Below are 25,969 nucleotides of genomic sequence, written 5' to 3'. Positions count from 1 at the left end.
GGTAATGTCGGTATTTTTCGTACGGGGGATAAAACATCATAAAACTGCATAAAACTAGCTTAAATGGAGTATAGCCAATACTTTGACAGGAGAAGGTTATGTTATGAATAAACTGAAGAAATAAATTGCAGCTGCGAGGGAACAGAATAAAAGCCTCATTTTATTAGATACAAAAGCACATGCTGTTGCTAGTGTGTAATGTAATTATGAACAAGCCATGATGAACAATTATCAGATGAGTATTTTGTATATCATATGAAATTATATGATTATTTTATTTTAAAAGAGATTGATTCTTTGTGTTTTATATGTTACAGATTACTTCCTGAATTTTAATATATAGAAAACGAGTAAGTTTCTTCATTGATGAAGGTGTTAATGGAGGACTTGAGATTAAAAGGTCCAAGAAGACACTATATTACCTACATATTGGTCATTTGATGGAACTTTGTTATTGTTGCATGTGTGTTTACTCAATATGGATGACATATTATGGCATGCTGTTACGAGTACTTGTGAGTAAACTTGATTAAAGCTATTTTAAAAGCTTTGCATCACAAGAACCAAAAGGATTGTATGTTTTTTTTTCCAAAACTGTTTAAGAAAAATTTCATAAAGAATTATGCTTATATATCTTATATTTTTTTTCAGTTAATATTTCGCAATGACAGGGCATGGTTTGCTAAAAATTGTGAATCAGGAGAAAGAATAAAAATTTGGATATTCCTATGCAGTTTCTAGACTTGGTTAGTTAATTATTTTCATTCATATATTAATACAATATATATAACTTCTTCAAATTTATCATTATAGTAACATTTCACTTTTATTTTACTTGTTACAGCAGAAAAGATATCTGATTCAGTTGTGTATGAGCTGGTACAAGTAGGTTATTATGAATTAGTAGGAGAGATTGTTCATTTAGGTGATATAACTACTATATCTATGCAGGTAATAATATATTTTTGGTTATTATGAGTTAATCTCTTTTAAAAACTCTTAACCTATATCAATAATTATTTATTTATTATAGGTATACAAGGAAACCAATGGTGTGACTGTATAGGAGATGCAGTACTCAGAACAGGAAAGGTTTTGTCTGTTAAATTATGATCTGATGTTTTTGGCAGTATCTTCAATGGTATTCAACATCCTCTCACATACATCAATGAGCTCACTAGCTTCATTTATATTCCAAAGGGTGTTAATGTGTCTTATTTGTCCCATACTACATCCTGGAAATTCCTTCCATAAAATGTTAAAAGTGGCAGCAATATCGCTGCTGCTGATTTATTTAGAATTGTTCATGAGAATATACTTTTAAAGCACAGGATGCTTTTACCGCCTAAAATTAACGGTACTGTAATTTACTTAGCATCTGCATGCGTTCATGTAGATATTTATAATTGGAAACTAGAAATCATTAAATAACTGCGATAATCATAGTTATATCAATTTTTTTTTAATAGTATGTCTTTTTAGAAACAATTCAATTAGAATAAACATAATTAATAAAACAAATTAAGGAACATAATGGTCATTTAGAAAAATCAACCCGTCTTTTTCTTTTTTAGGTATCATTTCATCCGAATAATTCCGTCATGGGCGACAATGATTTAGTAATGACTGCTTCCTGCTTCCACTTCTTCTACTTCCAGAAATATTCCGTTGTCTGCCTGAATTGCATACCGATTCTGGCCATCCTACTTGCCTCGGTGCTTGTAGTGCAAGCTTTTATTAACGTACTGCAAGGTAACAAGTTTTTCCAGTTGTTAATCTTGTTTTTCTAACGCTATCTAAACGTTGATTTTTCCAAGAGAAATAACGTTTAACTTATGTTGATGAAGCAACGTTTTTCTCCAAAACTAACATAGAACGATAGAATTGATGGCATCTTTCTAACGTATTTTAAATATTGATTTTTTCTGTAGATGCAACGATTAAATAACGTTAGCACAACAAATCTGCATCTATACATATATATTCTGGGCGGCATAAAAGCCTCACCCTGTATACTTACCGTATTTTTTTACAATAAGCGAAGCCTACTGTTTTTTGGTGTAATTATATTCAACGATATTGATATATTAATTACAATAATTATTCATTACATTACGGTTTTAGCTTTATATTTATTGGCTTGCTCCAAATGTATTTTAAATTTAAATCTCCATCCATTTTTCAAATTTGAAATTCGCACGTTCCGTCCGTTCCGTTCCGTTCCATTGAATACATACGAGCAGCAATACTAGCGATGTCGCCGAAAAGTTGGATAAATCTTGCGTGATTAAGATAGTACTAATTGTAGTTGTTCGCTAATATCCTATTAATTATTGTTATATATTTCCCAGTAAATTAGCATTATTAAACCAAAACTCTTTATGCTTTCAATTTTAATCTAATTCCAGGTCAACTACTTCGTTACCGAAAATTCCTTTGTGTACTGGTACTCACACAAATTAGTATTAAACTGGGGCACGATTCTTGAAACTGTGATCTTATAGATCTCGTATGCGAAAGTCAATAAAATATAGTTTCGCATACGAAATTTAGGATAATAGCTTCAAGAATCGGTACCCTGGACTTTTGATTTAGAATTCAAATAAAAATAAATTAATCTGCATTCAAAGAAGAAAAAAGTCTTGTGTATATGATTGTATATTAATATTAATTTCATATAAATGTAGCTATAATTGAATTTTTAACAATTATTAAAGATATTTTAGAATTTTAATTTTTACAATTTTTACAACTAATTTAAAAAAAACAGCTTGCAGACAAAATATTTATGAATTAAATTATTTTATTTCCTATCAAAATAAATATTAAAAACTCATGAGACTTAAAAAAAATACTTTTTTTTCAGCAAATTGTCATTGTTTTAAAAAATTAAGTTCAAATTTATAAACTTATCTTTCCTAAGTATTTTATGCATGTCACCAAAGCTTTTATGATATTTTAATGTTATTTCTTAAATAACTTAAATGTTTCATAATTTTTTGAAATAGATAGAGCAATTACTGAATTAAAAATTAATTAAATAATTAGCATTTTAAATCTGACAAAGAAAGTGAATTTATTATTAGCAAATTTTATTCATATACAAGATACTGGGCCTATAATTTTGTACAAATGTATAACAGTAATAAAATAGCATACAATATATTAGTTAATTTATAGCCCTTCCATTTTATTAAGTAAAGGTAAAACAAAAAAGTTGGTAGCATTAAGGGCCGGTATGATACGATTCGGTAAACAAAAAATATATTTAAATTTATCTTCTACTATCCAACTAGCAAAAGTAACAAACATTCCAGGATTGAGGTTTACTCGATCTAAGTTAAGCAAATACGAAATGGTAAGTTTTAAATGTAGATTTTAACATTTTAAATTATTAATAATTACAAAAGTGTATTTCAGAGGAAGTTTCTCCTCGTAAGACTCTCATAAGAATTTCTTGAAATGCTATTAAAACAGGTTCAATAATTATTAGGACGTCTATATCTTTTAAGGCATCATATATTATTTCTTTTATTGAGTTTTCACTAGAAAAAAAATATTATTATTGAAAATAAATAAAGATAATACATAATATTGAGAATAATTCCTCACAGAATATTAATAACTTACCTGTGAGTATATGTAGCATTCCCATCACTATATGTTGGTGATATCATACCCTTATTAAAAGAATTGTAACGATGTTCCTTCAAAATCGATGTTTCTATTAATATAGTCTCATTACTTTCAATTTCCCCTAATTGTATTATACCAATCACACAGAGGCTTTTTATAAACATCTACAGTCTCCAAATTATTCTTACATAAATCTAACGTCGCAATATTTTTTGAGGTAATTTTTGTATTTTTTGAAAGCATCTTCTCCTTTTCTTTTATATAATGTCCAATAGGCTTAAAAAAACAAATTAATTTATATATATATTATATAAAAAAAATTTTACTTTTTACCCAATCATAATTACACAATATTCTGCCCAGGTCGTGGTGCATCTAATATCTTAATTATTAATTCGGCAAAATCATATGCTTGTACAAGCTTAGTGTTTTGAAATTCCACAACAGGAGTCGCATCTAAAATGAGCAGTTATTAATTTTTACTCATTTATTACGAAAAATTGTTAAGGGGATGCATTGCGCGTCGAAAAAGTACTTCCAAATTATCTTCTACAATTTTAAAAATTTGAATATTTTCATAGAGACCAAATTGGCTCGTATTGATCTGCTTAATTAACAAAAAGGCTTAATTTTTGGAATAAAAAAAAAATTTTTTTAAATCGGATATTAATAATAATATTTTATTTCCCATCAATAATTTCGAAAAAGGGAGCCTTTACGAAGCTGCGCCAAAATTCAACGAGTAAATTGAGACCAAGAAGAAGCAAATATTCCCATAAATGTAGAAGATTTGCTTCTTCTTGGGGTCTCAAATTACTCGCTGAAGTTTGGCGCAGCGTCGTAAAGGCTCCCTTTTTCGAAATTATTGATGGGAAATAAAATATTATTATTAATATCCGATTTAAAACAAATTGTTGTTTAATCCAAAAAATAAGCCTTTACGTTAATTAAGCAGAAGCCAATTTGGTCCCTATGAAAATATTCAAATTTTTAAAATTGTACAAGATAATTTGGAACTACTTTTTCGACGCGCAATGCATCCCCTTAAGCATATTAAAAAACTTGAGTATTACCATTAGGAATTCTCGTTCCTGTAGTGATCACTTTTCAGTACCCAGAAGTTGCTACAAATTAAATAATATCATGCAAATAATTAATTACTAGCATCATACTATAGTTTGTAGCAGTAATTATAGCTTAGCTTACAGGCTCTTCTGATAAATCATTTATTATTATCTTTCTTAACCCATCTCCATCTGCAGCTAATACTGCATAACCTTCCATTAATGATTCTCTATTTACAGGTATATTAATGTGTGAAAAAATATCCTCTCTAAGAACTCTATTAAGAGCATCTTGAACCTTTATGCATTCACCATCTAACAATTTAGCTTCATCAAAAATGATATTTTTAGCTTCTATGATAGAAACCGATCGGTATAGGAATCTACGTAATACCATTGGTAACTCATCGACCACCAATTTTTTGTTTACACTCTCAGCAGATGATTGAAATATTTCTGTAGATTTTTCATTACGAATAAATTGTACCAAATAATTTATTGCAGATGTGAGCTCTCTGAGATATTCGTCTATTTTTTCTACTGGCATAAATAAGTTAATTATTAGCGTTTTATTGCAGATATTCCAATAATATCTGGAAACAAAATTCAAGCTGTTTTATAACACGTTGCATTTCCTACGAGGGTTTAATAAATGTTAAAGATAGAAGATTTCCTTTTTCACTTGCCTCTATAATTACTGAATAACGAGTTATTAGATAAAAAGTTTGGCTTTTAATGTCTTGCTTGAAGACCTTTCAAAGTCCACATAAACACGGGCTCGATTAAAGCTGTAATTTTTCATTTTTATAGATATCATTGATGTATACTTTATTATTATTCTTATCACTTAAAATCTCTCATTTCTGTTTTAACTACCAAAAATTTTACATCATCACCAAGATGCAGTAAACTATCACTTTTTCAATGTATTTCTGATATGATAGTGAGTGCATAATCTACATATGTCCATAAAAATGAAAGGATTAAAACTTTTTTCGGATCAGACTGGCAACAGTTCATGTCAGGCTCGAATATAGCAGCTGATTAACCGAATTCTTTGCCTATGCATGTAATAGCTCCGTTACTCTGTGGTTACAGAAAAAATTGGTAACAAAATTTACATCTTAAAATTTCACAAACCGTTGAACTCTCACGGGATATTATCGAATCAAAGTATATCCTATATTATATTGTATCAGAAAAGTTTTGGATTGTTATAACGATAAGCGTGCATGTGTGAGAAAGAGAGAGAGAGAGAGAGAGAGAGAGAGAGAAGGAGTATGTGTAATGAACGACTCTGCAATTGAATTGAATCAAAGAAGTAGTCGAAATTATCGGGAAAAGAGAGTAAATAAAGCTATAAGATATTATATAAAAATTGTTTAAAAATAAAGAAATATTAAAGTAACTATTATACATGTGAAGATAATTATGAAAAAAGCTTTGATTAGACAGACATGCGTAAAAATTTACTCGTATATATAATTATTAATAAAGTATCATGTTTTTTTTATTCATCTTTTCGTTTAATGGCCAGGTCATGATAATATTTAACTAAATAAGATATTTATGTCGTGTGTACGATACGTATAAAATAATATTATATTATGTTAATATAAATCATAGCGAAAAATTAAATTTACCTATTCAGCATTTCCGTTACTTTGTACATTTCGTTTGACATCTTATCTGAAATCTTAATATATAATTTCGCAAATTTCCATTGTTCTTACAGTTTTATCTATTGTGGAATTCACGTTAGATAATGCGTCAACTCTATCAAATGTTAGAATTACATCCAATCTTTTCTCCATACACCAAGCATTCAAACAATCCTAGTAAAACGAATCAATTCAATTAATTTTAGTACAACATACAAGTAATTACTGTCATAAGTTTTTACATAATAAATATAATACCTTTACTTCAGACTCATCAGGATTAACCAAATTAGCACAAGCTAGTTTATTATTGCTTCTACCTTCATACCAGAAATTTCGATGAATCGTAAGTATAATAATTTCTTTACGGCTATAAATTGGATAGTTTTTTGAACAGTTACCGTCGTCAACTATGGGACATACGAACACAAAGTTATTATAAGAAATGTACATTAGGGGGAGTCCAGAAGAGTTGAATCACTTTTCACTAAAGTTAAGGGGAGATATACACCTAAATGATCGAAAAATTCAATTTTTTTTACATTTTCTTTTAGCTTGAGGTCTTTAAAATATCTCATGAAAACGGCAAGTTAAAATCTCTACAAATAAGCCAGTTACAGCTGAGAAAGTGAAACTGATTTTTCGCTCCAAACCGGCAGACAGGCAGCGGCAAGGGACCCTTCGACCCTTCGTGTTTCTTTTGTATGAAGAACAGGTATCCCTGTATGGGGTATCCCTAAACATCCTTCCAAGTATGAAGGGAAATACCATATGACCATTATTCACCGCCAGAAATAGCTTGCAGAAAATCATTGTAAGTTGACAAATTTAATGATTTATTCATTCCCAAATTTTAAAACGCATTTTTCTCAGAACTACATTTTTCAAATCCGTACCAGATATTTCTCGAAAACTAATGAACCGATTGCCTTGAAATTTTGTGTAGTTATTCTATACACAATTATCTAGTCTTTGTCATAGGATTTTTTTTTTCCGTAACTTAGTTTTTGTTTTATAGGCAAAATAATTTTTGGTCCGAAAATCACTACATTTGTTTAAACATCTACCATTTTGTCATAAATCAATATTTTCAAAATCGGCTATGAGAAAGACTAGATTATAGTATCTAATTTAATAATCTTTTTCGATTTTCTTTCTCAGGTGATTTTTGAAGAAAGGCCAATTGGTACTACCGCATGCGTGCATTTTTTTACGAAGCTACAAGGATCGTTGTATTACATTGGATTTACTTGAAATTTTTAAATAAAAAAATTGAACACATAATTGAATGTATATGCTTTTAGATAGTTGAAACCCCAATCCAAAATTTCAAATAGTTTTCCTTAAAAAAATTCATAAAAATGACCTTATTTTCCGGCTTCTAGGTGTATATCTCCCCTTAATATATATATATATATATACATATATTTTTTTTTGTAAATAATATCGAGAGATAAAATTAGTGGCTAAAAATGGTGTGACTAATTGACAATCAGATACAAAAAACAAAGTTTATATTTATTAAAAAGCAAAAAGTGCGGCAAAAGAATATAAAATGGTTCGAGTCTTCCACTTGGTCAAATCTCCCGGACTTCCTCTACCATCAAGTTAACTGTTTGAGTCCCAAGAGTTATAGAGAAAACATTGTCGAACATTCCCGAACAGCGCAACCGCGCTTACTTTAAGCCCGTATTCGTTTATTAACTGCAAGTATATACTAGAACTCTATATATGATAAATTAATATAAAGATCTCTAGATTGAAAGTACTGGCAGTTAATAAAAGAACGTGGCGTAATTGAGTACGAGAGAAAAAACCGAAAGTGCAGGAAAGCGCTTCTATTTTTACCGTCATTTGCCCACAACGCTCGAAACGTGCTGGGTTTCTTCGACATAAAATCTGAAAGACGCGATCGCGCTGCTTGGGGCACATAGCGTTAAATAATATATTCGTTAAAGCACACAGAAATAATAATAATTTCAGTACAGTAAATTAACTCCCCATACAGCACACTTGACTAAAAGTTGTCTTATGGACATCTTTTAGTCATCCAATAGACTAAAAAACACCTAAAAGATGTCTTTAAGACATTTGGTGCTATATGGGTCACACCGACTAAAAGACCGTATTTGATAAGCGCCATGATTTTTGTGATTTCGCTTCAATCAAATTTAAACTTTAACCAAATAGAGCTTAAAATTAGAACCAGCTACGAAATATCAGTACCTTTTCGACACACCACTGGACTGGCGGACATGTGTTAAATGCTTCCTTTCTATATTTAGAATTTACGGCAGCTTATAGGTTTTGGTTAAAAGAAGGAAGTGGGGGTGAGTAGAACGTTGTGTGTCACACCATTGACAGTTTATACCATAGTGATGACTTCAGCTGTTATAATCGTTAGTCTTCCATCTTAAATGAATTTTAAACAGATCTTTTCTTTTTTGTATACTTTAAACGCGATTATTCTTTAATCATATTTTTACATTAACTCTAACTTTAAAGAGTTTGGGACTCTTATACTTTTTAAGCAGGAAATACGGGAATATTAGCAACCAACAACTACTTTTTTTTCTTGTTGTTTTTTTATTAAACAAATATTTACTTCATAATTTTTGAGTACATGCAAAAAATGCTAAGACAACACACTTTTAGAAATATAACAAAAGAAAAGCTTACATAATGAAATTATAATATTTTTTATAGCCCTACCATCTTATTTAGTAAAGGCAAAATTAAGGATTGCGTTACCTGCATTATGGAAATTAAATTATTCTGTAACCCAAATATGTACACTGTTTTCGCATCCCTCATGCTTGTAGCAAAAGTGGTCAGCCTTCCAGAATTCAAATTTATTCGTTCTGTAATTGACAATAACATATATAACAAAAAATTAAGGTTTAATTATCGATCTTATCTTTATAAATAAATAATATTTACCAAAATGGATTACAGCAGATAATTTCGTTTTTAAGTCGGACTTCAGTATTTCATTAGTTTCTGGTTCAGGAGGCACTATACATATGAGAATGTCCACGTCCTTCATTGCATTTTTGTAGTCTTCTTCGTTTGTGTAGCTACTAGAAAATGCAATAAAATTTAATGCAGCCAGTATTGTAATTAACAGCTAGATCCCCAAATAATTTTATAATAACTTACGTGTTAGTAAATTCTCCAAGAGATTCGTTGTACACGCGTATAATACCCTTGTTTGTAGAATTAAAACCATTTTCCTTTAAAATTGACATTTGTGCTAATATATTATATTTATTCTTTACGCTAGTGCAACCCTCAATTTGAATTATGGCAATCTCTGGTTTTTTGTAAACGGTAATATACTTTTGCGTGTTAATAGCAGTGCGTAGAATTACAATATTTTCTATTGTAATTTTTGTATTCTTAGGTAATACCAACTCATTTTTTTTAATGTCATCGCCAACGGACCTATAAAAACGGTATTAATATAGCGATATACAAAAATTTAAATGTACTACATAATCATACTTACTTAATATTTTGCCCGAGCTTTGGTTCAACCAATATATCAAAACTTATCGTATTATTCAATAGTATTCTAAACTCGGTGTCTTTAACTTCGAATACGGCGGCTACTTCTAAAATTAGCGAATATTAATTAGTACTAATAGATTCTAAGGAAATCTTTATTTGGATAGTACGAATCATGATTTTCTTACGATCAGGAAGTGTTGTTCCTTCGGTTACCAATCTACACGGGTCATGGGATACATCCTGAAAATAAATAAGATTAATGAAAATTATTTCTGCTTAAAGTATAGTATAGTCCTTTTAATTTACCTTAGTAATATGACCAAGCGATAGCTTCCTCGAAATATTTCCATCTGCAGCATACACTGCAAAGCCATATATTAAAGATTCTTTGCAGTTTGGAATGTCACGTTCTGAGAAAATGTCATTTTTAATGACTCTGTTAAAAACATCTTCAACTTCAATAATTTCCGAGTCCATTAAAATTGCACGATCGAGAACTAGTGTTTTCGCTTCATGTAACGATATTGATGATAAGAGTTTCCTTATTTCTTCTGAATCATTAATCGTATTATACTCTATTTTTTTTGTGGGCGAATGTTTAAATGTTTTATCTATTTTTCCTTCGCTATCATTAAGCACGTCTACCGCATACTTTATAGCAGGCGTGAATTCTATTACGTGTTCCTTCAAAACTTCCAGTGGAACACGTAAATTGAGTATTAATGTTTTATTATTTATACCCCAATTAGCACTGAAAATATAATTTGCATTACATTGGGAATATTAATGTAAATATCAATTGAAATAAAAATGTTACCTTGAAAGCATTGACATTGGTGTAATTTTTGTACCACATAAATATTTAGAGTAGAGTATCTTTGTTGTTTCTTCTTCCGCAGCAGTCCTTTTTATAGCGTTAAAAGATTTTAAATTGAATGTGCGATTGTAAACTTCATCTATCACTAAAATTACATTTGCTAGTCCATCTGAGCACCATACATTCAAGCAATCCTAATGAAGTTAAATAATTTATTTTTAATATGAAAGAGAAATAATTATTACTACAATTAAATGTTGAATAATAATAAATAATACCTTTATTGCATTCTCATCACATTTAACCAATTTTTCACAAGCTATCATACCATGAAATTTAATTTCCGTAGTATTTTTGGAAATCTTATTTGTTATTTTTATCTTCTGATAATTCTCAATAGAGTATATACAGTTGTCGACATCACCCACTATAAAACACAATAAAAGGAAATTATTATAAAGCATCCCATACAGCACACCAGACTAAAAGATATCTTTAGGACAACTTTTAGTCAAGTGTGCTGTATGGGTAGTTAGATACATTTTTAAGAATATTTCGTTATTTCGTAATCTTATTTCAACGAGAGATGTATTACTTTCTTGTAGTTTGAAAAACGAAGGAATTCGATTTTGACTAAATTTGAGCCGCTTTACTAAGCAAGCGGTGAGCTAGGATGAGGTTCACCAAGTCCGGCTTGAGGGCTAGCCGGGCTAATATGGTATACTTTCGGGCTAAAGTAGTTTAATTTCCGTTACATGAGCTGTATGAGTTTAGCCCGGCTAGCCCCAAGCCGGGCTTGGTGAACCTCACCCTTAGAGCTGAAATAATATTTGTACAAGGCTGCTCCTTTGCTGACCGCACTTTTTAGATTCTAGACAACATAGATATGAACTGCAGTTCCTACAGGGTGATTATACAACCCAATGGTATTTTTCACATTATTTACAGTGTTGAATAGAAATTAAATCAGGTGATCACTATTACTGTACAGACCATACTGTATAATTATTCTAAATAATATTTCAAGATAAGAATAATTAATTTAATCAAATAAACTAACTCACCGATTAAAATGCCGTATTTAATGGTCGTCATTATTATTTTATTTATTTTTAAAATAATTTACGGTTAACCAAAGGAATATTCACTATTATTAACACTGTCGACGAACTGGTAGATTAGCCAGGCAAATACTGAATGTGAATCTTATGGAACTTTTGTTCCAGGGGGGTGCCGTGACGCTGTCATGTTATGGAGTGGGGTCGTGATTGCAGCGTCACCTAGGAACTATGAGAGTTTTTGAGGAACTATAACGCTGCCCCACTTCACCTACGAAAGTGTCATCCGTCATCGAACCATGCCTATAATCTAGGAGAAAACCCGATACGCAAGTCGCGAAATCATCCGTAATTATCTATTTAAGGGGATCCCTCACGCGTGCTTTACCGACAGTACAAGTCAATAAACAATTAGTTTAATAAAATTCAAATGCGAAGCAAATTGCACAATCGTGCGTTTGTAGGACACAGTGGGAAATTGAATCGTGTGTGCTTTTAACTATAGTGTAGTATATCGTTTTCCATGTTAAATTACAGAGTGAAACTAGCCGAACCACACACGATTCAATTTCCCACTGTGGCCAATGTGCCAGTCCTAACGTGTCAAACGAACTTAAAAACACTCAAATTAGTTGAAAAATAACGCTGTACCATTGTGCCGCGTTCTTGAAGAGAGGTTACTTTTGGTTATGTCCACTTCAAGAACGCGGGACAGTGGTACAGCATTATTCTTCATCCGATTTGAGTTTTTTAAGCTTAATTGACTCGATAGAATTGGCACCTTGTCATAAAGAAGCCCGTTTTTGCAATTTGCTTCACATTTGACTTTTATTAAACGAATTGTTGATTGACTTGTACTGTCGGTAAACAATTAGTTTAATAAAATTCAAATGCGAAACAAATTGCAAAAACGGGCTTCTTTATGACAAGGTGCCAATTCTAACGAGTCAATTAAGCTTAAAAAAACTTAAATCGGATGAAGAATAATGCTGTACCACTGTCCCGTGTTCTTGAAGTGGAAATAACCAAAGGTAACCTCTCTTCAAGAACGCGGCACAATGGTACAGCGTTATTTTTCAAATAATTTGAGTATTTTTAAGTTCGTTTGACTCGTTAGGACTGGCACATTGTCCAACAAACGTCCCATTGTTCAATTTGCTTCGCATTTGAATTTTATTAAACTAATTGTTTATTGACTTGTACTGTCGGTAAAGCACGCGTGAGGGATCCCGTTAAGCATATTAAAAAACTTGAGTATTACCATCAGGAATTCTCGTTCCTGTAGGGACCACTTTGCAGTACCCAGAAGTTAGTTGCTAAAAATTAAATAATATCATGCAAATAATTATTTACTAATATCATACTATGGTTTGTAGCAGTAATTATAGCTTAGCTTACAGGCTCTTCTGATAAATCATTTATTATTATCTTTCTTAAACCATCTCCATTTGCAGCTAATACTGCATAACCTTCCATTAATGATTCTCTATTTGCAGGTATATTAATGTGTGAATAAATATCCTCTTTAAGAACTCTATTAAGAGCATCTTGAACCTTTATGCATTCACCATCTAACAATTTAGCTTCATCAAAAATGATCTTTTTAGCTTATATGATAGAAACCGATCGGTATAGGAATCGACGTAATACCATTGGTAACTCATCGACCACCAATTTTTTGTTTACACTCTCAGCAGATGATTGAAATATTTCTGTAGATTTTTCATTACGAATAAATTGTACCAAATAATTTATTGCAGGTTTGAACTCTCTGAGACATTCGTCTATTTTTTCTACTGGCATAAATAAGTTAATTATTAGCGTTTTATTGCAGATATTCCAATAATATCTGGAAACAAAATTCAAGCTGTTTTATAACACGTTGCATTTCCTACAAGGGTTTAACAAATGTTAATGATAGAAGATTTTGTTTTTCACTTGCCTCTATAATCACTGAATAATGAGCTATTAGATAAAAAGTTTGGCTATAAATGTCTTGCTTGAAGACCTTTCAAAATCGACATAAACATGGGTTCGATTAAAGCTTTAATTTTTCATTTTTATAGTTATCATTGATGTATACTTTATTATTATTCTTATATCACTTAAAATCTCTCATTTCTGTTTTAACTGCCAAAAATTTTACATCATCACCAAGATGCAGTAAACTATCACTTTTTCAATGTATTTCTGATATGATAGTGGGTGCATAATCTATGTCCATAAAAATGAAAGGATTAAAACTATTTTAAGATCAGAGTGGCAACAGTTCGTGTCAGGCTCGAATGTAGCAGCTGATTAGCCGAATTCTTTGCCTATGCATGTAATAGCTCCGTTACTCTGTGGTTACAGAAAAAATTGGTAACAAAATTTACATCTTAAAATTTCACAAACCGTTGAACTCTCACGGGATATTATCGAATCAAGGAATATCCTATATTATATTTTATCAGAAAATTTTTGGATTGTTATAACGATAAACGTGCATTTGAGAGAGAGAGAGAGAGAGAAGGAGTATGTGTAATGAACGACTCTGCAATTGAATTGAATCAAAGAAGTAGTCGAAATTATCGGGAAAAGAGAGTAAATAAAGCTATAAGATATTATATAGAAATTGTTTAAAAATAAAGAAATATTAAAGTAACTATTATACATGTGAAGATAATTATGAAAAAAGCTTTGATTAGACAGACATGCGTAAAAATTTACTCGTATATATAATTATTAATAAAGTATCATGTTTTTTTTATTCATCTTTTCGTTTAATGGCCAGGTCATGATAATATTTAACTAAATAAGATATTTATGTCGTGTGTACGATACGTATAAAATAATATTATATTATGTTAATATAAATCATAGCGAAAAATTAAATTTACCTATTCAGCATTTCCGTTACTTTGTACATTTCGTTTGACATCTTATCTGAAATCTTAATATATAATTTCGCAGATTTCCATTGTTCTTACAGTTTTATCTATTGTGGAATTCACGTTAGATAATGCGTCAACTCTATCAAATGTTAGAATTACATCCAATCTTTTCTCCATACACCAAGCATTCAAACAATCCTAGTAAAACGAATCAATTCAATTAATTTTAGTACAACATACAAGTAATTACTGTCATAAGTTTTTACATAATAAATATAATACCTTTACTTCAGACTCATCAGGATTAACCAAATTAGCACAAGCTAGTTTATTATTGCTTCTACCTTCATACCAGAAATTTCGATGAATCGTAAGTATAATAATTTCTTTACGGCTATAAATTGGATAGTTTTTTGAACAGTTACCGTCGTCAACTATGAGACATACGAACAACAAGTTATTATAAGAAATGTACATTAGGGGGAGTCCAGAAGAGTTGAATCACTTTTCACTAAAGTTAAGGGGAGATATACACCTAAATGATCGAAAAATTCAATTTTTTTACATTTTCTTTTAGCTTGAGGTCTCTACAATATCTCATGAAAACGGCAAGTTAAAATCTCTACAAATAAGCCAGTTACAGCTGAGAAAGTGAAACTGATTTCTCGCTCCAACCCGGCAGACAGGCAGCGGCAAGGGACCCTTCGACCCTTCGTGTTTCTTTTGTATGAAGAACAGGTATCCCTGTATGGGGTATCCCTAAACATCCTTCCAAGTATGAAGGGAAATACCATATGACCATTATTCACCGCCAGAAATAGCTTGCAGAAAATCATTGTAAGTTGACAAATTTAATGATTTATTCATTCCCGAATTTTAAAACGCATTTTTCTCAGAACTACATTTTTCAAATCCGTACCAGATATTTCTCGAAAACTAATGAATCGATTGCCTTGAAATTTTGTGTAGTTATTCTATACACAATTATCTAGTCTTTGTCATAGGATTTTTTTTTCCGTAACTTAGTTTTTGTTTTATAGGCAAAATATTTTTTGGTCCGAAAATCACTACATTTGTTTAAACATCTACCATTTTGTCATAAATCAATATTTTCAAAATCGGCTATGAGAAAGACTAGATTATAGTATCTAATTTAATAATCTTTTTCGATTTTCTTTCTCAGGTGATTTTTGAAGAAAGGCCAATTGGTACCGCATGCGTGCATTTTTTTACGAAGCTACAAGGATCGTTGTATTACATTGGATTTACTTGAAATTTTTAAATAAAAAAATTGAACACATAATTGAATGTATATGCTTTTAGATAGTTGAAACCCCAATCCAAAATTTCAAATAGTTTTCCTTAAAAAAATTCATAAAAATGACCTTATTTTGCGGCTTCTAGGTGTATATCTCCCCTTAATATATATATATATATATATATATATATATACATATATTTTTTTTTGTAAATAATATCGAGAGATAAAATTAGTGGCTAAAAATGGTGTGACTAATTGACAATCAGATACAAAAAACAAAGTTTATATTTATTAAAAAGCAAAAAGTGCGGCAAAAGAATATAAAATGGTTCGAGTCTTCCACTTGGTCAAATCTCCCGGACTTCCTCTACCATCAAGTTAACTGTTTGAGTCCCAAGAGTTATAGAGAAAACATTGTCGAACATTCCCGAACAGCGCAACCGCGCTTACTTTAAGCCCGTATTCGTTTATTAACTGCAAGTATATACTAGAACTCTATATATGATAAATTAATATAAAGATCTCTAGATTGAAAGTACTGGCAGTTAATAAAAGAACGTGGCGTAATTGAGTACGAGAGAAAAAACCGAAAGTGCAGGAAAGCGCTTCTATTTTTACCGTCATTTGCCCACAACGCTCGAAACGTGCTGGGTTTCTTCGACATAAAATCTGAAAGACGCGATCGCGCTGCTTGGGGCACATAGCGTTAAATAATATATTCGTTAAAGCACACAGAAATAATAATAATTTCAGTACAGTAAATTAACTCCCCATACAGCACACTTGACTAAAAGTTGTCTTATGGACATCTTTTAGTCATCCAATAGACTAAAAAACACCTAAAAGATGTCTTTAAGACATTTGGTGCTATATGGGTCACACCGACTAAAAGACCATATTTGATAAGCGCCATGATTTTTGTGATTTCGCTTCAATCAAATTTAAACTTTAACCGAATAGAGCTTAAAATTAGAATCAGCTACGAAATATCAGTACCTTTTCGACACACCACTGGACTGGCGGACATGTGTTAAATGCTTCCTTTCTATATTTAGAATTTACGGTAGCTTATAGGTTTCGGTTAAAAGAAGTAAGTGGGGGTGAGTAGAACGTTGTGTGTCACACCATTGACAGTTTATACCATAGTGATGACTTCAGCTGTTATAATCGTTAGACTTCCATCTTAAATGAATTTTAAACAGATCTTTTCTTTATTGTATACTTTAAACGCGATCATTCTTTAATCATATTTTTACAATAACTCTAACTTTAAAGAGTTTGGGACTCTTATACTTTTTAAACAGGAAATACGAGAATATTAGCAACCAACAACTACTTTTTTTTCTTGTTTTTTTTTATTAAACAAATATTTACTTGATAATTTTTGAGTACATGCAAAAAATGCTAAGACAACACACTTTTAGAAATATAACAAAAGAAAAGCTTACATAATGAAATTATAATATTTTTTATAACCCTACCATCTTATTCAGTAAAGGGAAAATTAAGCATTGCGTTATCTGCATTATGGCAATTAAATTATTCGGTAACCCAAATATATACACTCTTTCGGCGTCCCTCATACTTGTAGCGAAAGCGGTGAGCCTTCCAGGATTCAAATCTATTTGATCTGTAGTTGACAATAACATACATAACAAAAAATTAAGGTTTAATTATCGATCTTATCTTTATAAATAAATAATATTTACCAAAATGGATTACAGCAGATAACTTCGTTTTTAAGTCGGACTTCAGCATTTCATTAGTGTCTGGTTCAGGAGGCACTATACATATGAGAATGTCCACGTCCTTAATTGCATTTGTGTAATCTTCTTCTTTTGTGTAGGTACTAGAAAATACAATAAAATTTAATGAAGCCAGTAGAGTAATTAACAGCTAGATCACCAAATAATTTTATAATAACTTACGTGTTTCTATATCCTCCAAGAGGTTCGTTGTACACGCGTATAATACCCTTATTAGTAGAATTAAAACCATTTTCCTTTAAAAATGACATTTGTGCTACAATATTATATTTATTCTTTACGTTAGTGCAACCCTCAATTTCAATTATGCCAATCTCTGGTTTTTTGTAAACGGTAATATTCTCTTGCGGGTCAATAGCAATGAGTAGAGTTACAATATTTTCTATTGTAATTTTTGTTTTCCTAGGTAATACCAACTCATTTTTTTTAATGTCATCGCCAACGGACCTATAAAAACGGTATTAATATAGCGATATACAAAAATTTAAATCTACTACATAATCACACTTACTTAATATTTTGTCCGAGCTTTGGTTCAACCAATATATCAACACTTATCGTATTATTCGATAGTTTTCTAACCTCGGTGTCTTTAACTTCGACTACGGCGGCTACTTCTAAAATTAGCGAATATTAATTAGTACTAATAGATTCTAAGGAAATCTTTATTTGGATAGTACGAATCATGAGTTTCTTACCATCAGGAAGTGTTGTTCCTTCGGTTACCAATCTACACAGGTCATGGGATGTATCCTGAAAATAAATAAGATTGATGAATATTATTTCTGCTTACAGTATAGTATAGTCCTTTTAACTTACCTTAGTATTATGAGTAAGCGTTAGCTTCCTCGAAATATCCCCATCTTCAGCATACACTGCAAAGCCATATATTAAAGATTCTTTGCAGTTTGGAACGTCACGTTCTGAGAAAATGTCATTTTTAATGACTCTGTTAAAAACATCTTCAACTTCAATAACTTCTGAGTCCATTAAAATTGCACGATCGAGAACTAGTGTTTTCGCTTCATGTAACGATATTGATGATAAGGTTTCTCTTATTTCTTCTGAATCATTAATCGTATTATACTCTATTTTTTTTGTGGGCGAATGTTTAAATGTTTTATCTGTTTTTGCTTCGCTATCATTAAGCACGTCTACCGCATACTTTATAGCAGGCGTGAATTCTATTACGTGTTCCTTCAAAACTTCCAGTGGAACACGTAAATTGAGTATTAATGTTTTATTATTTATACCCCAATTAGCACTGAAAATATAATTTGCATTATATTTGGAATATTAATGTAAATATCAATTGAAATAAAAATTTTACCTTGAAAGCATTGACATTGGTGTAATTTTTATACCACATAAATATTTAGAATAGAGTATATTTGTTGTTTCTTCTTCCGCAGCAGTTCTTTTTATAGCGTTAAAAGATTTTAAATTGAATGTGCGATTGTAAACTTCATCTATCACTAAAATTACATTTGCTAGTCCATCTGAGCACCATACATTCAAGCAATCCTAATGAAGTTAAATAATTTATTTTTAATATGAAAGAGAAATAATTATTACTACAATTAAATGTTGAATAATAATAAATAATACCTTTATTGCATTCTCATCACATTTAACCAATTTTTTACAAGCTATCATACCATGAAATTTAATTTCCGTAGTATTTTTCGAAATCTTATTTGTTATTTTTATCTTCTGATAATTCTCAATAGAGTATATACAGTTGTCGACGTCACCCACTATAAAACACAATAAAAGGAAATTATTATAAAGCATCCCATACAGCACACCAGACTAAAAGATGTCTATAGGACAACTTTTAGTCAAGTGTGCTGTATGGGTAGGTAGATACATTTTTAAGAATATTTCGTTATTTCGTAATCTTATTTCAACGAGAGATGTATTACTTTCTTGTAGTTTGAAAAACGAAGGAATTCGATTTTGACTAAATTTGAGCCGCTTTACTAAGCAAGCGGTGAGTTAGGATGAGGTTTACCAAGTCCGGCTTGAGGGCTAGTCGGGCTAATATGGTATACTTTCGGGCTAAAGTAGTTTAATTTCCGTTACATGAGCTGTATGAGTTTAGCCCGGCTAGCCCCAAGCCGGGCTTGGTGAACCTCACCCTTAGAGCTGAAATAATATTTGTACAAGGCTGCTCCTTTGCTGACCGCACTTTTTAGATTCTAGACAACATAGATATGAACTGCAGTTCCTACAGGGTGATTATACAACCCAATGGTATTTTTTCACATTATTTACAGTGTTGAATAGAAATTAAATTAGGTGATTACTATTACTATGCAGACCATACTGTATAATTATTCTAAATAATATTTCAAGATACGAATAATAAATTTTGATCATATAAACTAACTCACCGATTAAAATGCCGTATTTAATGGTCGTCATTATTATTTTATTTATTTTTAAAATAATTTACAGTTAACCAAAGGAATATTCACAATTATTAACACTGTCGACGAACTGGTAGATTAGCCAGGCAAATACTGAATGTGAATCTTATGGAACTTTTGTTCCAGGGGGGTGCCGTGATGCAGCATGTTATGGAGTGGGGTCGTGATTGCACCGCCACCTAGTAGGCCAGGAGAATTAAGACAAAATCTTTCAAATATAGCTCTAACGTGACGTAACTTAGATAACTACTGGAATCGCTTGGGAATGGTGCACCTATTGAAAATATCGAGGTGCGCCAGCTTGAAAAAGTGTGCTATTTGCATAAACAATGAAAAGGTGAAAAAAAATGCGAAAATTGCGTCTTTTTTCGGAAACAATCGCATATAACTCGGTAAGTGTGCATGTTAGAGAAAAAATGTATACTTATAAATTTGTTTGTTATGAAATTTTTTACGAGATAGAATTGGTCCGATATCCGTAGATTGAAATGTTCGCTGCAAAATGCTAGAAAATGCAAAAAAAATTAGGTAAAAAACAAGGTAATTTTAAATTATTTTTTTAATAATGAAAAATTAACCCAATCACGCCGTAAATGTATAGAAAAGTACTTGGCTGCAATACAAAACGAGAGCCGCAAGGCCGATTAAGATCGGATAGACAGTTTTCGCATATTGTAATTGTTAATTAACCTACCTCAACAAAAAGGCCTATTTTTTAATTTTGTGCCAGGCTCAAAGTTATGAATATTTTTTTGCGATCGCGCTTTTACACCTTCTTGGACTCTTTAAATATCATATACAATTGCTATCTTAACGATTTTTCAATTTTCAAACTTTTTAAAACCACTTAAAAAGTTATTAAAAATTGAAAAATCGTTAAGATAGCAATTGTATATGATATTTAAAGAGTCTAAGAAGGTGTAAAAGCGCGATCGCAAAAAAATATTCATAACTTTGAGCCTGGCACAAAATTAAAAAATAGGCCTTTTTGTTGAGGTAGGTTAATTAACAATTACAATATGCGAAAACTGTCTATCCGATCTTAATCGGCCTTGCGGCTCTCGTTTTGTATTGCAGCCAAGTACTTTTCTATACATTTACGGCGTGATTGGGTTAATTTTTCATTATTAAAAAAATAATTTAAAATTACCTTGTTTTTTACCTAATTTTTTTTGCATTTTCTAGCATTTTGCAGCGAACATTTCAATCTACGGATATCGGACCAATTCTATCTCGTAAAACATTTCATAACAAACAAATTTATAAGTATACATTTTTTCTCTAACATGCACACTTACCGAGTTATATGCGATTGTTTCCGAAAAAAGACGCAATTTTCGCATTTTTGTTCACTTTTTCATTGTTTATGCAAATAGCACACTTTTTCAAGCTGGCGCACCTCGATATTTTCAATAGGTGCACCATTCCCAAGCGATTCCAGTAGTTATCTAAGTTACGTCACGTTAGAGCCATGTCAATCTGTAACCCTCCTGGCCCATAGGAACTAATTACGGCCGTATTCATAGTCGGTCCTTAAGGAGCTCCTTAGATTAAGGACGCCTTATTCACTAGGCAAGGAATGAGCCAATCACAATGGGAATAGAGATGACTATATTGAAATCTCTCATTGTGATTGGTTGATTGTTTTATGCTACAGTCTGCTCAATACTACTTTAGTATACTTTAATTACATATATATATGATTTTTTGCTTCCTTATTTTAAGGAAGGTCTGAGGCTTCCTTGAGGATGAGATTCCTTTATTTACAACTTTTATGCCGTATGGTTGGCTGCATTGGTACATAGGCATAATTTGCTATAGTATATTACTTTTATACAGTGTGTGTCATAGCTGACAGCTGTCAAATGGTGCCGTTAACCTTTATTTTCGAAACGTAAACAAAAATAATATTTTCAGAAAACGATTGCAGAAAAGAAGGAAGGATTTTAATAAATAACAGAGAAAGAAAAATATATCAGATGAGTATTAATTAATATCAAAACATAAAAATTATTGTAAATTTTTAAGGAAATATACTTTGTGATTATTTTATTTTTGTTACAGGTGAAATCCTGTTCCTGATGAGTTTCAATTAAGGAAACAAATACTTATAGATCAATAAATGATAAAGCATCAAATTATAAAGCATTTCTGTGTAGTCCAGTCATTTCAATAATTATGACATAATGTTATAACAGTGAATGTGTAAGCGATTGGTGTATATACAACCAAGTTTTATTGTAAATTAGTAATGATGTACGATAATGTTTTGATTGCTATTATTATAAATTAAAGCTAGTTCAATTAACCTATTATTTATATTTCTTCCCTTTTTCCAAATTCTATATACACATAGTATGTAATTGCATATTCTCATATTAGCCATATATTCTTTAAATTTCTAACAAAATTACCACAATTTTATATTTGTAGAGCATAACTGTTTGTTGCAATGATTTTTATTATTCGATCAGTGTAAGACGAGTTGCATAGGGTTTCTGCTAATGTTTTATTGATCCACCACATCCTTCCACATCTTGTGTGACATTTATTTGGCTCCGTTGCACTATTTTCTTCTGGTCTATAACATATAACATTAATTTTCTAATCATTTATACATACACACAGATCTGATAATACTGCTGATCTGCAATTATTTTTGTAATAGTTGAAATGATTGCTAAACCATTATCTTGTTTAATTTGTAAAATGGACATTTGAATGATACTATTAAAATTTGGCATCTTTTCTGCGAGATATGTTCTTACAATACTTGTGAAAATAAAGTTCTTTAAAAGGTATTTGTATACTGTTGAGTTCATCTTGTTTTCAGCTTCAAATAGTTTTCCAACTACACGCATGGATATCCATTTTGAATATAGAATACTTATTTCATTACATCTATTATGATGTTGTTAGGATTGATAGAAAGGCATATCAATTCTTTGAAAATGATATAATATATATCTAGTAAAAAGATAAATTAAGATTTTAGAACAAATGAATTTCACAAACAAATAGGAGTAACAAAATATGTATCATATATTGAGGATGTATATCCAAATGTGAAGTTGGATAATTATTTGAAGCTAAAAACAAAAAGCATTCAGAAGTACATTTAAATGTATTGGAGAACAACATCCTCTCAAATGTAAAGAGAAGATATCCTATGGAAGAGGTGCCAAACATTATAAGCACAATAATTCAAGTGTCCATTTTTCAAATTTAATAGAACAATGGTTTACCAATCATCTTAATATTTATAAAATCTGTTAGTTAATAGAATAGCCGTATCCAAGTGTATTTAACAATAGCACAAAAATATTGGTATATGTTGAAAACTAGAAAGAGGGACTAACGAGGAAAATAGATGTCATACAAGATGTGGAAAGATGTGGTGGATCAATAAGACATTTCCAGAAACCCTTTGCAATTTGTCTTACATTGATCGAATAATAAAAATCATTGCAACAAACAGTTATGCTCTACAAATATAAAATTTTGGTAATTTTATTAGTAATTTAAAGAATATATGACTAATATGGGAATATGTAATTACGTACTATGTGTATATAGAATTTGGAAAAAGGGTAGAAATATAAATAATAGGTTAATTGAACTAGCTTTAATTTATAATAATAGCAATCAAAACATTATTGTACATCATTACTAATTTATAATAAAACTTGGTTGTATATACACCAATCGCTTACACATTCACTGTTATAACATTATGTCATAATTATTGAAATGACTGGACTACACAGAAATGCTTTATAATTTAATGCTTTTTCATTTATTGATCTATAAGTACTTTTTTCCTTAATTGAAACTCATCAGGAACAGGATTTCACCTGTAACAAAAATAAAATAATCACAAAGTATATTTCCTTAAAAATTTACAATAATTTTCATGTTTTGTTATTAATTAATACTCATCTGAAATGTTTTTTCTTCTCTGTTATTTACTAAAATCCTTTCTTCTTTTCCGCAATCGTTTTCCGAAAATATTACTCTTGTTTACGATTCAAAAATGAAGGTTAACCGCGCCATTTGACAGCTACGGACAAACTCCATTTTGCTAAAATAAAAATTCCCTAGATAAGGCGTCCTTAATCTAAGGAGCTCCTTAAGGACCGACTATTGGGTTTGGCTAAACCTTGATACGCCAACTGGTGGCGAAAATTAAAACAAAAAAGAGTAGGTAGGTTACTCCAGCAGCGTGTACATACTGTCATAACAACTCTGTGAAAAATTAATATTTTAAATGGAAACCGGTACGAGATTTTTACCGATAAATTCAAAAAGTAAAATATGCTGCTCCGTTTTTAACTGCAATAGTAAAGCGAAAACAAATCCCGAATTAAGCTTCCATCATTTTCCTGAAGCCGGTAAAATTAAAGTCAAGTACATGAATAAATTTGGACAGTATGAGCTTATTGATAGAAGATTGTTGTGGATTAGAGTTTTAAAAATGGGAAAAAAAGTAACTAAAACTATGCGAGTTTGTTCTCTGCATTTTGTAGCAGAAGATTATACTATATCACCAGGTAAAATATAACTTATCTTATTATAATAAATAGTTCAATTTTAGCTTAGCACTATAAATCGATATTTTCGTTTAGATTCTCAGGCTGGAGCAAGATCATTAAAAAAATCAAGCATACCATCAGTAAATTTACCACAGTCTAGTATCAAGAGCTCTATCAGCTACACTACTATTACTCAAATTACTGCAAGGAAATCTCGACTTGAAAATCGGATAAAAAAAGGTTTAATCAGACTTGAAGAAAAAAAAGAAGCGGTAAATTGTGACTGCTTTCTCAACAAAGATGAGATTCTAATCGAAGAAGAAAATCAAATGGAGCAAAATTCTAATAATGTAAATGTTTTTGTTGATTTTGGAGTACAAGTAACAAGTGGAGATTTATTACTTGATAAATCTTTTTTAAGTTTATTAAAAACTGATACAGAATTAAGTACTGCTACAGGAATCGAAACTTTTGAATTACTCAACAGTATTATTACTGCTGTTGAAATAGCTGCACCACACTTAAAAATTCATAATAGCATCTTAAATATTTCCGAAAGAGTACTATTAACTTTTATTAAATTGAAACAAAATGTAAGCTACTCATTTTTATCACTTTTATTTCCAAGAGTAAATGTGAGATATTGCAAAGAGATTATTTGTAATATGCTGGATATTTTATTTGAAATCTTAAATCCGTGTATTCACTATCCATCAAGAAACGAAATTTTAAAAAATATACCTCTTTGCTTTGCTGGTTTTGCTGACACACAAATTATTTTAGATTGCACAGAAATTGAAATTCAAAAACCAAAAAATTTATGTTGTCAAATCACAACATACTCGAACTACAAAGGAAGATATACTGTAAAATTCATGACTGGTGTAACCCCGGGAGGTATAATATCTTTTGTAAGTAGTGCTTATGGAGGCAGAGCATCTGATAAAGCTATATTTGAGCAAAGTAAATTATTACAACAATTAGAAAAAGGTGTGTCTATTATGGTAGATAAAGGGTTTTTAATAGATAATTTGTGTTTCAACAATAATATAAAACTAATTAGACCATCATTTCTTAGAGATAAAAATCAATTCTTAGAAAATGAAGCTGTACAAAATGCAGATATTGCAAGTGCCAGAGTACATGTTGAAAGACTGAACCAGAGATTAAAAGTATTTCAAATTTTGGGTAGTAAAATGTCTATGTGTCTTATGCCAATGTGTCAAAAAATAATTGTTATTATATGTGCCATAATCAATTTAAGTTCTCCAATTTTTAAAGATGATAAATTTCATTGCAATTAAATTTAATAATTTATTTTAATCTTTTTAGCATAAAAATTTTTAAATGTTAAGCAAA

At 30.6% G+C, this 25,969-nt stretch overlaps 3 protein-coding genes and 2 long non-coding RNA genes across 6 annotated transcripts; 2 read left to right on the top strand and 3 right to left on the bottom strand.

The window, feature by feature from the left end:
- The first annotated feature begins 452 nt into the window (after nt 1–452).
- Nucleotides 453–2,629, top strand: LOC136778956 (uncharacterized). Its single transcript, XR_010823501.1, has 5 exons — nt 453–574; nt 652–746; nt 845–951; nt 1,034–1,357; nt 1,575–2,629. It is a non-coding gene; the product is annotated as an uncharacterized lncRNA (long non-coding RNA).
- Nucleotides 2,630–3,100: 471 nt separating this feature from the next.
- LOC136779544 (uncharacterized) lies at nt 3,101–4,064 on the bottom strand. The gene is made up of 3 exons (XR_010823599.1): nt 3,984–4,064; nt 3,631–3,912; nt 3,101–3,545 (listed from the first exon to the last, which is right to left on the bottom strand). It is a non-coding gene; the product is annotated as an uncharacterized lncRNA (long non-coding RNA).
- Nucleotides 4,065–8,814: 4,750 nt separating this feature from the next.
- LOC136780799 (gephyrin-like) lies at nt 8,815–11,894 on the bottom strand. Its single transcript, XM_066739345.1, has 10 exons — nt 11,753–11,894; nt 10,967–11,115; nt 10,689–10,882; nt 10,178–10,622; nt 10,057–10,111; nt 9,870–9,975; nt 9,521–9,805; nt 9,302–9,441; nt 9,113–9,222; nt 8,815–8,829 (listed from the first exon to the last, which is right to left on the bottom strand). Exons 1-10 carry the CDS (start codon nt 11,781–11,783, stop codon nt 8,815–8,817), a joined length of 1,530 nt encoding a protein of 509 aa, XP_066595442.1. The 5' UTR covers nt 11,784–11,894.
- Nucleotides 11,895–17,267: 5,373 nt separating this feature from the next.
- On the bottom strand, nt 17,268–20,355 carry LOC136778394 (gephyrin-like). Its single transcript, XM_066735205.1, has 9 exons — nt 20,043–20,355; nt 19,255–19,403; nt 18,977–19,170; nt 18,466–18,910; nt 18,345–18,399; nt 18,158–18,263; nt 17,809–18,093; nt 17,590–17,729; nt 17,268–17,510 (listed from the first exon to the last, which is right to left on the bottom strand). The coding sequence occupies exons 1-9, from the start codon at nt 20,071–20,073 to the stop codon at nt 17,350–17,352; spliced, it is 1,566 nt and encodes a 521-aa protein (XP_066591302.1). The 5' UTR covers nt 20,074–20,355; the 3' UTR covers nt 17,268–17,349.
- Nucleotides 20,356–24,188: 3,833 nt separating this feature from the next.
- LOC136776290 (uncharacterized) lies at nt 24,189–25,945 on the top strand. 2 transcript variants are annotated; one of them, XM_066731718.1, is made up of 3 exons: nt 24,189–24,628; nt 24,704–25,600; nt 25,689–25,945. In XM_066731718.1, exons 1-3 carry the CDS (start codon nt 24,346–24,348, stop codon nt 25,706–25,708), a joined length of 1,200 nt encoding a protein of 399 aa, XP_066587815.1. In that variant the 5' UTR covers nt 24,189–24,345; the 3' UTR covers nt 25,709–25,945. The 2 variants fall into 2 exon arrangements, with proteins under 2 accessions (XP_066587815.1, XP_066587809.1); XM_066731712.1 differs by having other exon boundaries at nt 24,190–24,628; nt 24,704–25,945.
- The last annotated feature ends 24 nt before the right edge of the window (nt 25,946–25,969 follow it).

This window comes from Prorops nasuta, unplaced genomic scaffold, assembly GCF_024137725.1.
Source record: "Prorops nasuta isolate Cenicafe-Biocafe unplaced genomic scaffold, Cenicafe_Pnas_1.2 PNAS00002, whole genome shotgun sequence".
Lineage (NCBI taxonomy): Eukaryota > Metazoa > Arthropoda > Insecta > Hymenoptera > Bethylidae > Prorops > Prorops nasuta.
This window is presented reverse-complemented; position numbering and strand designations above follow the sequence as displayed.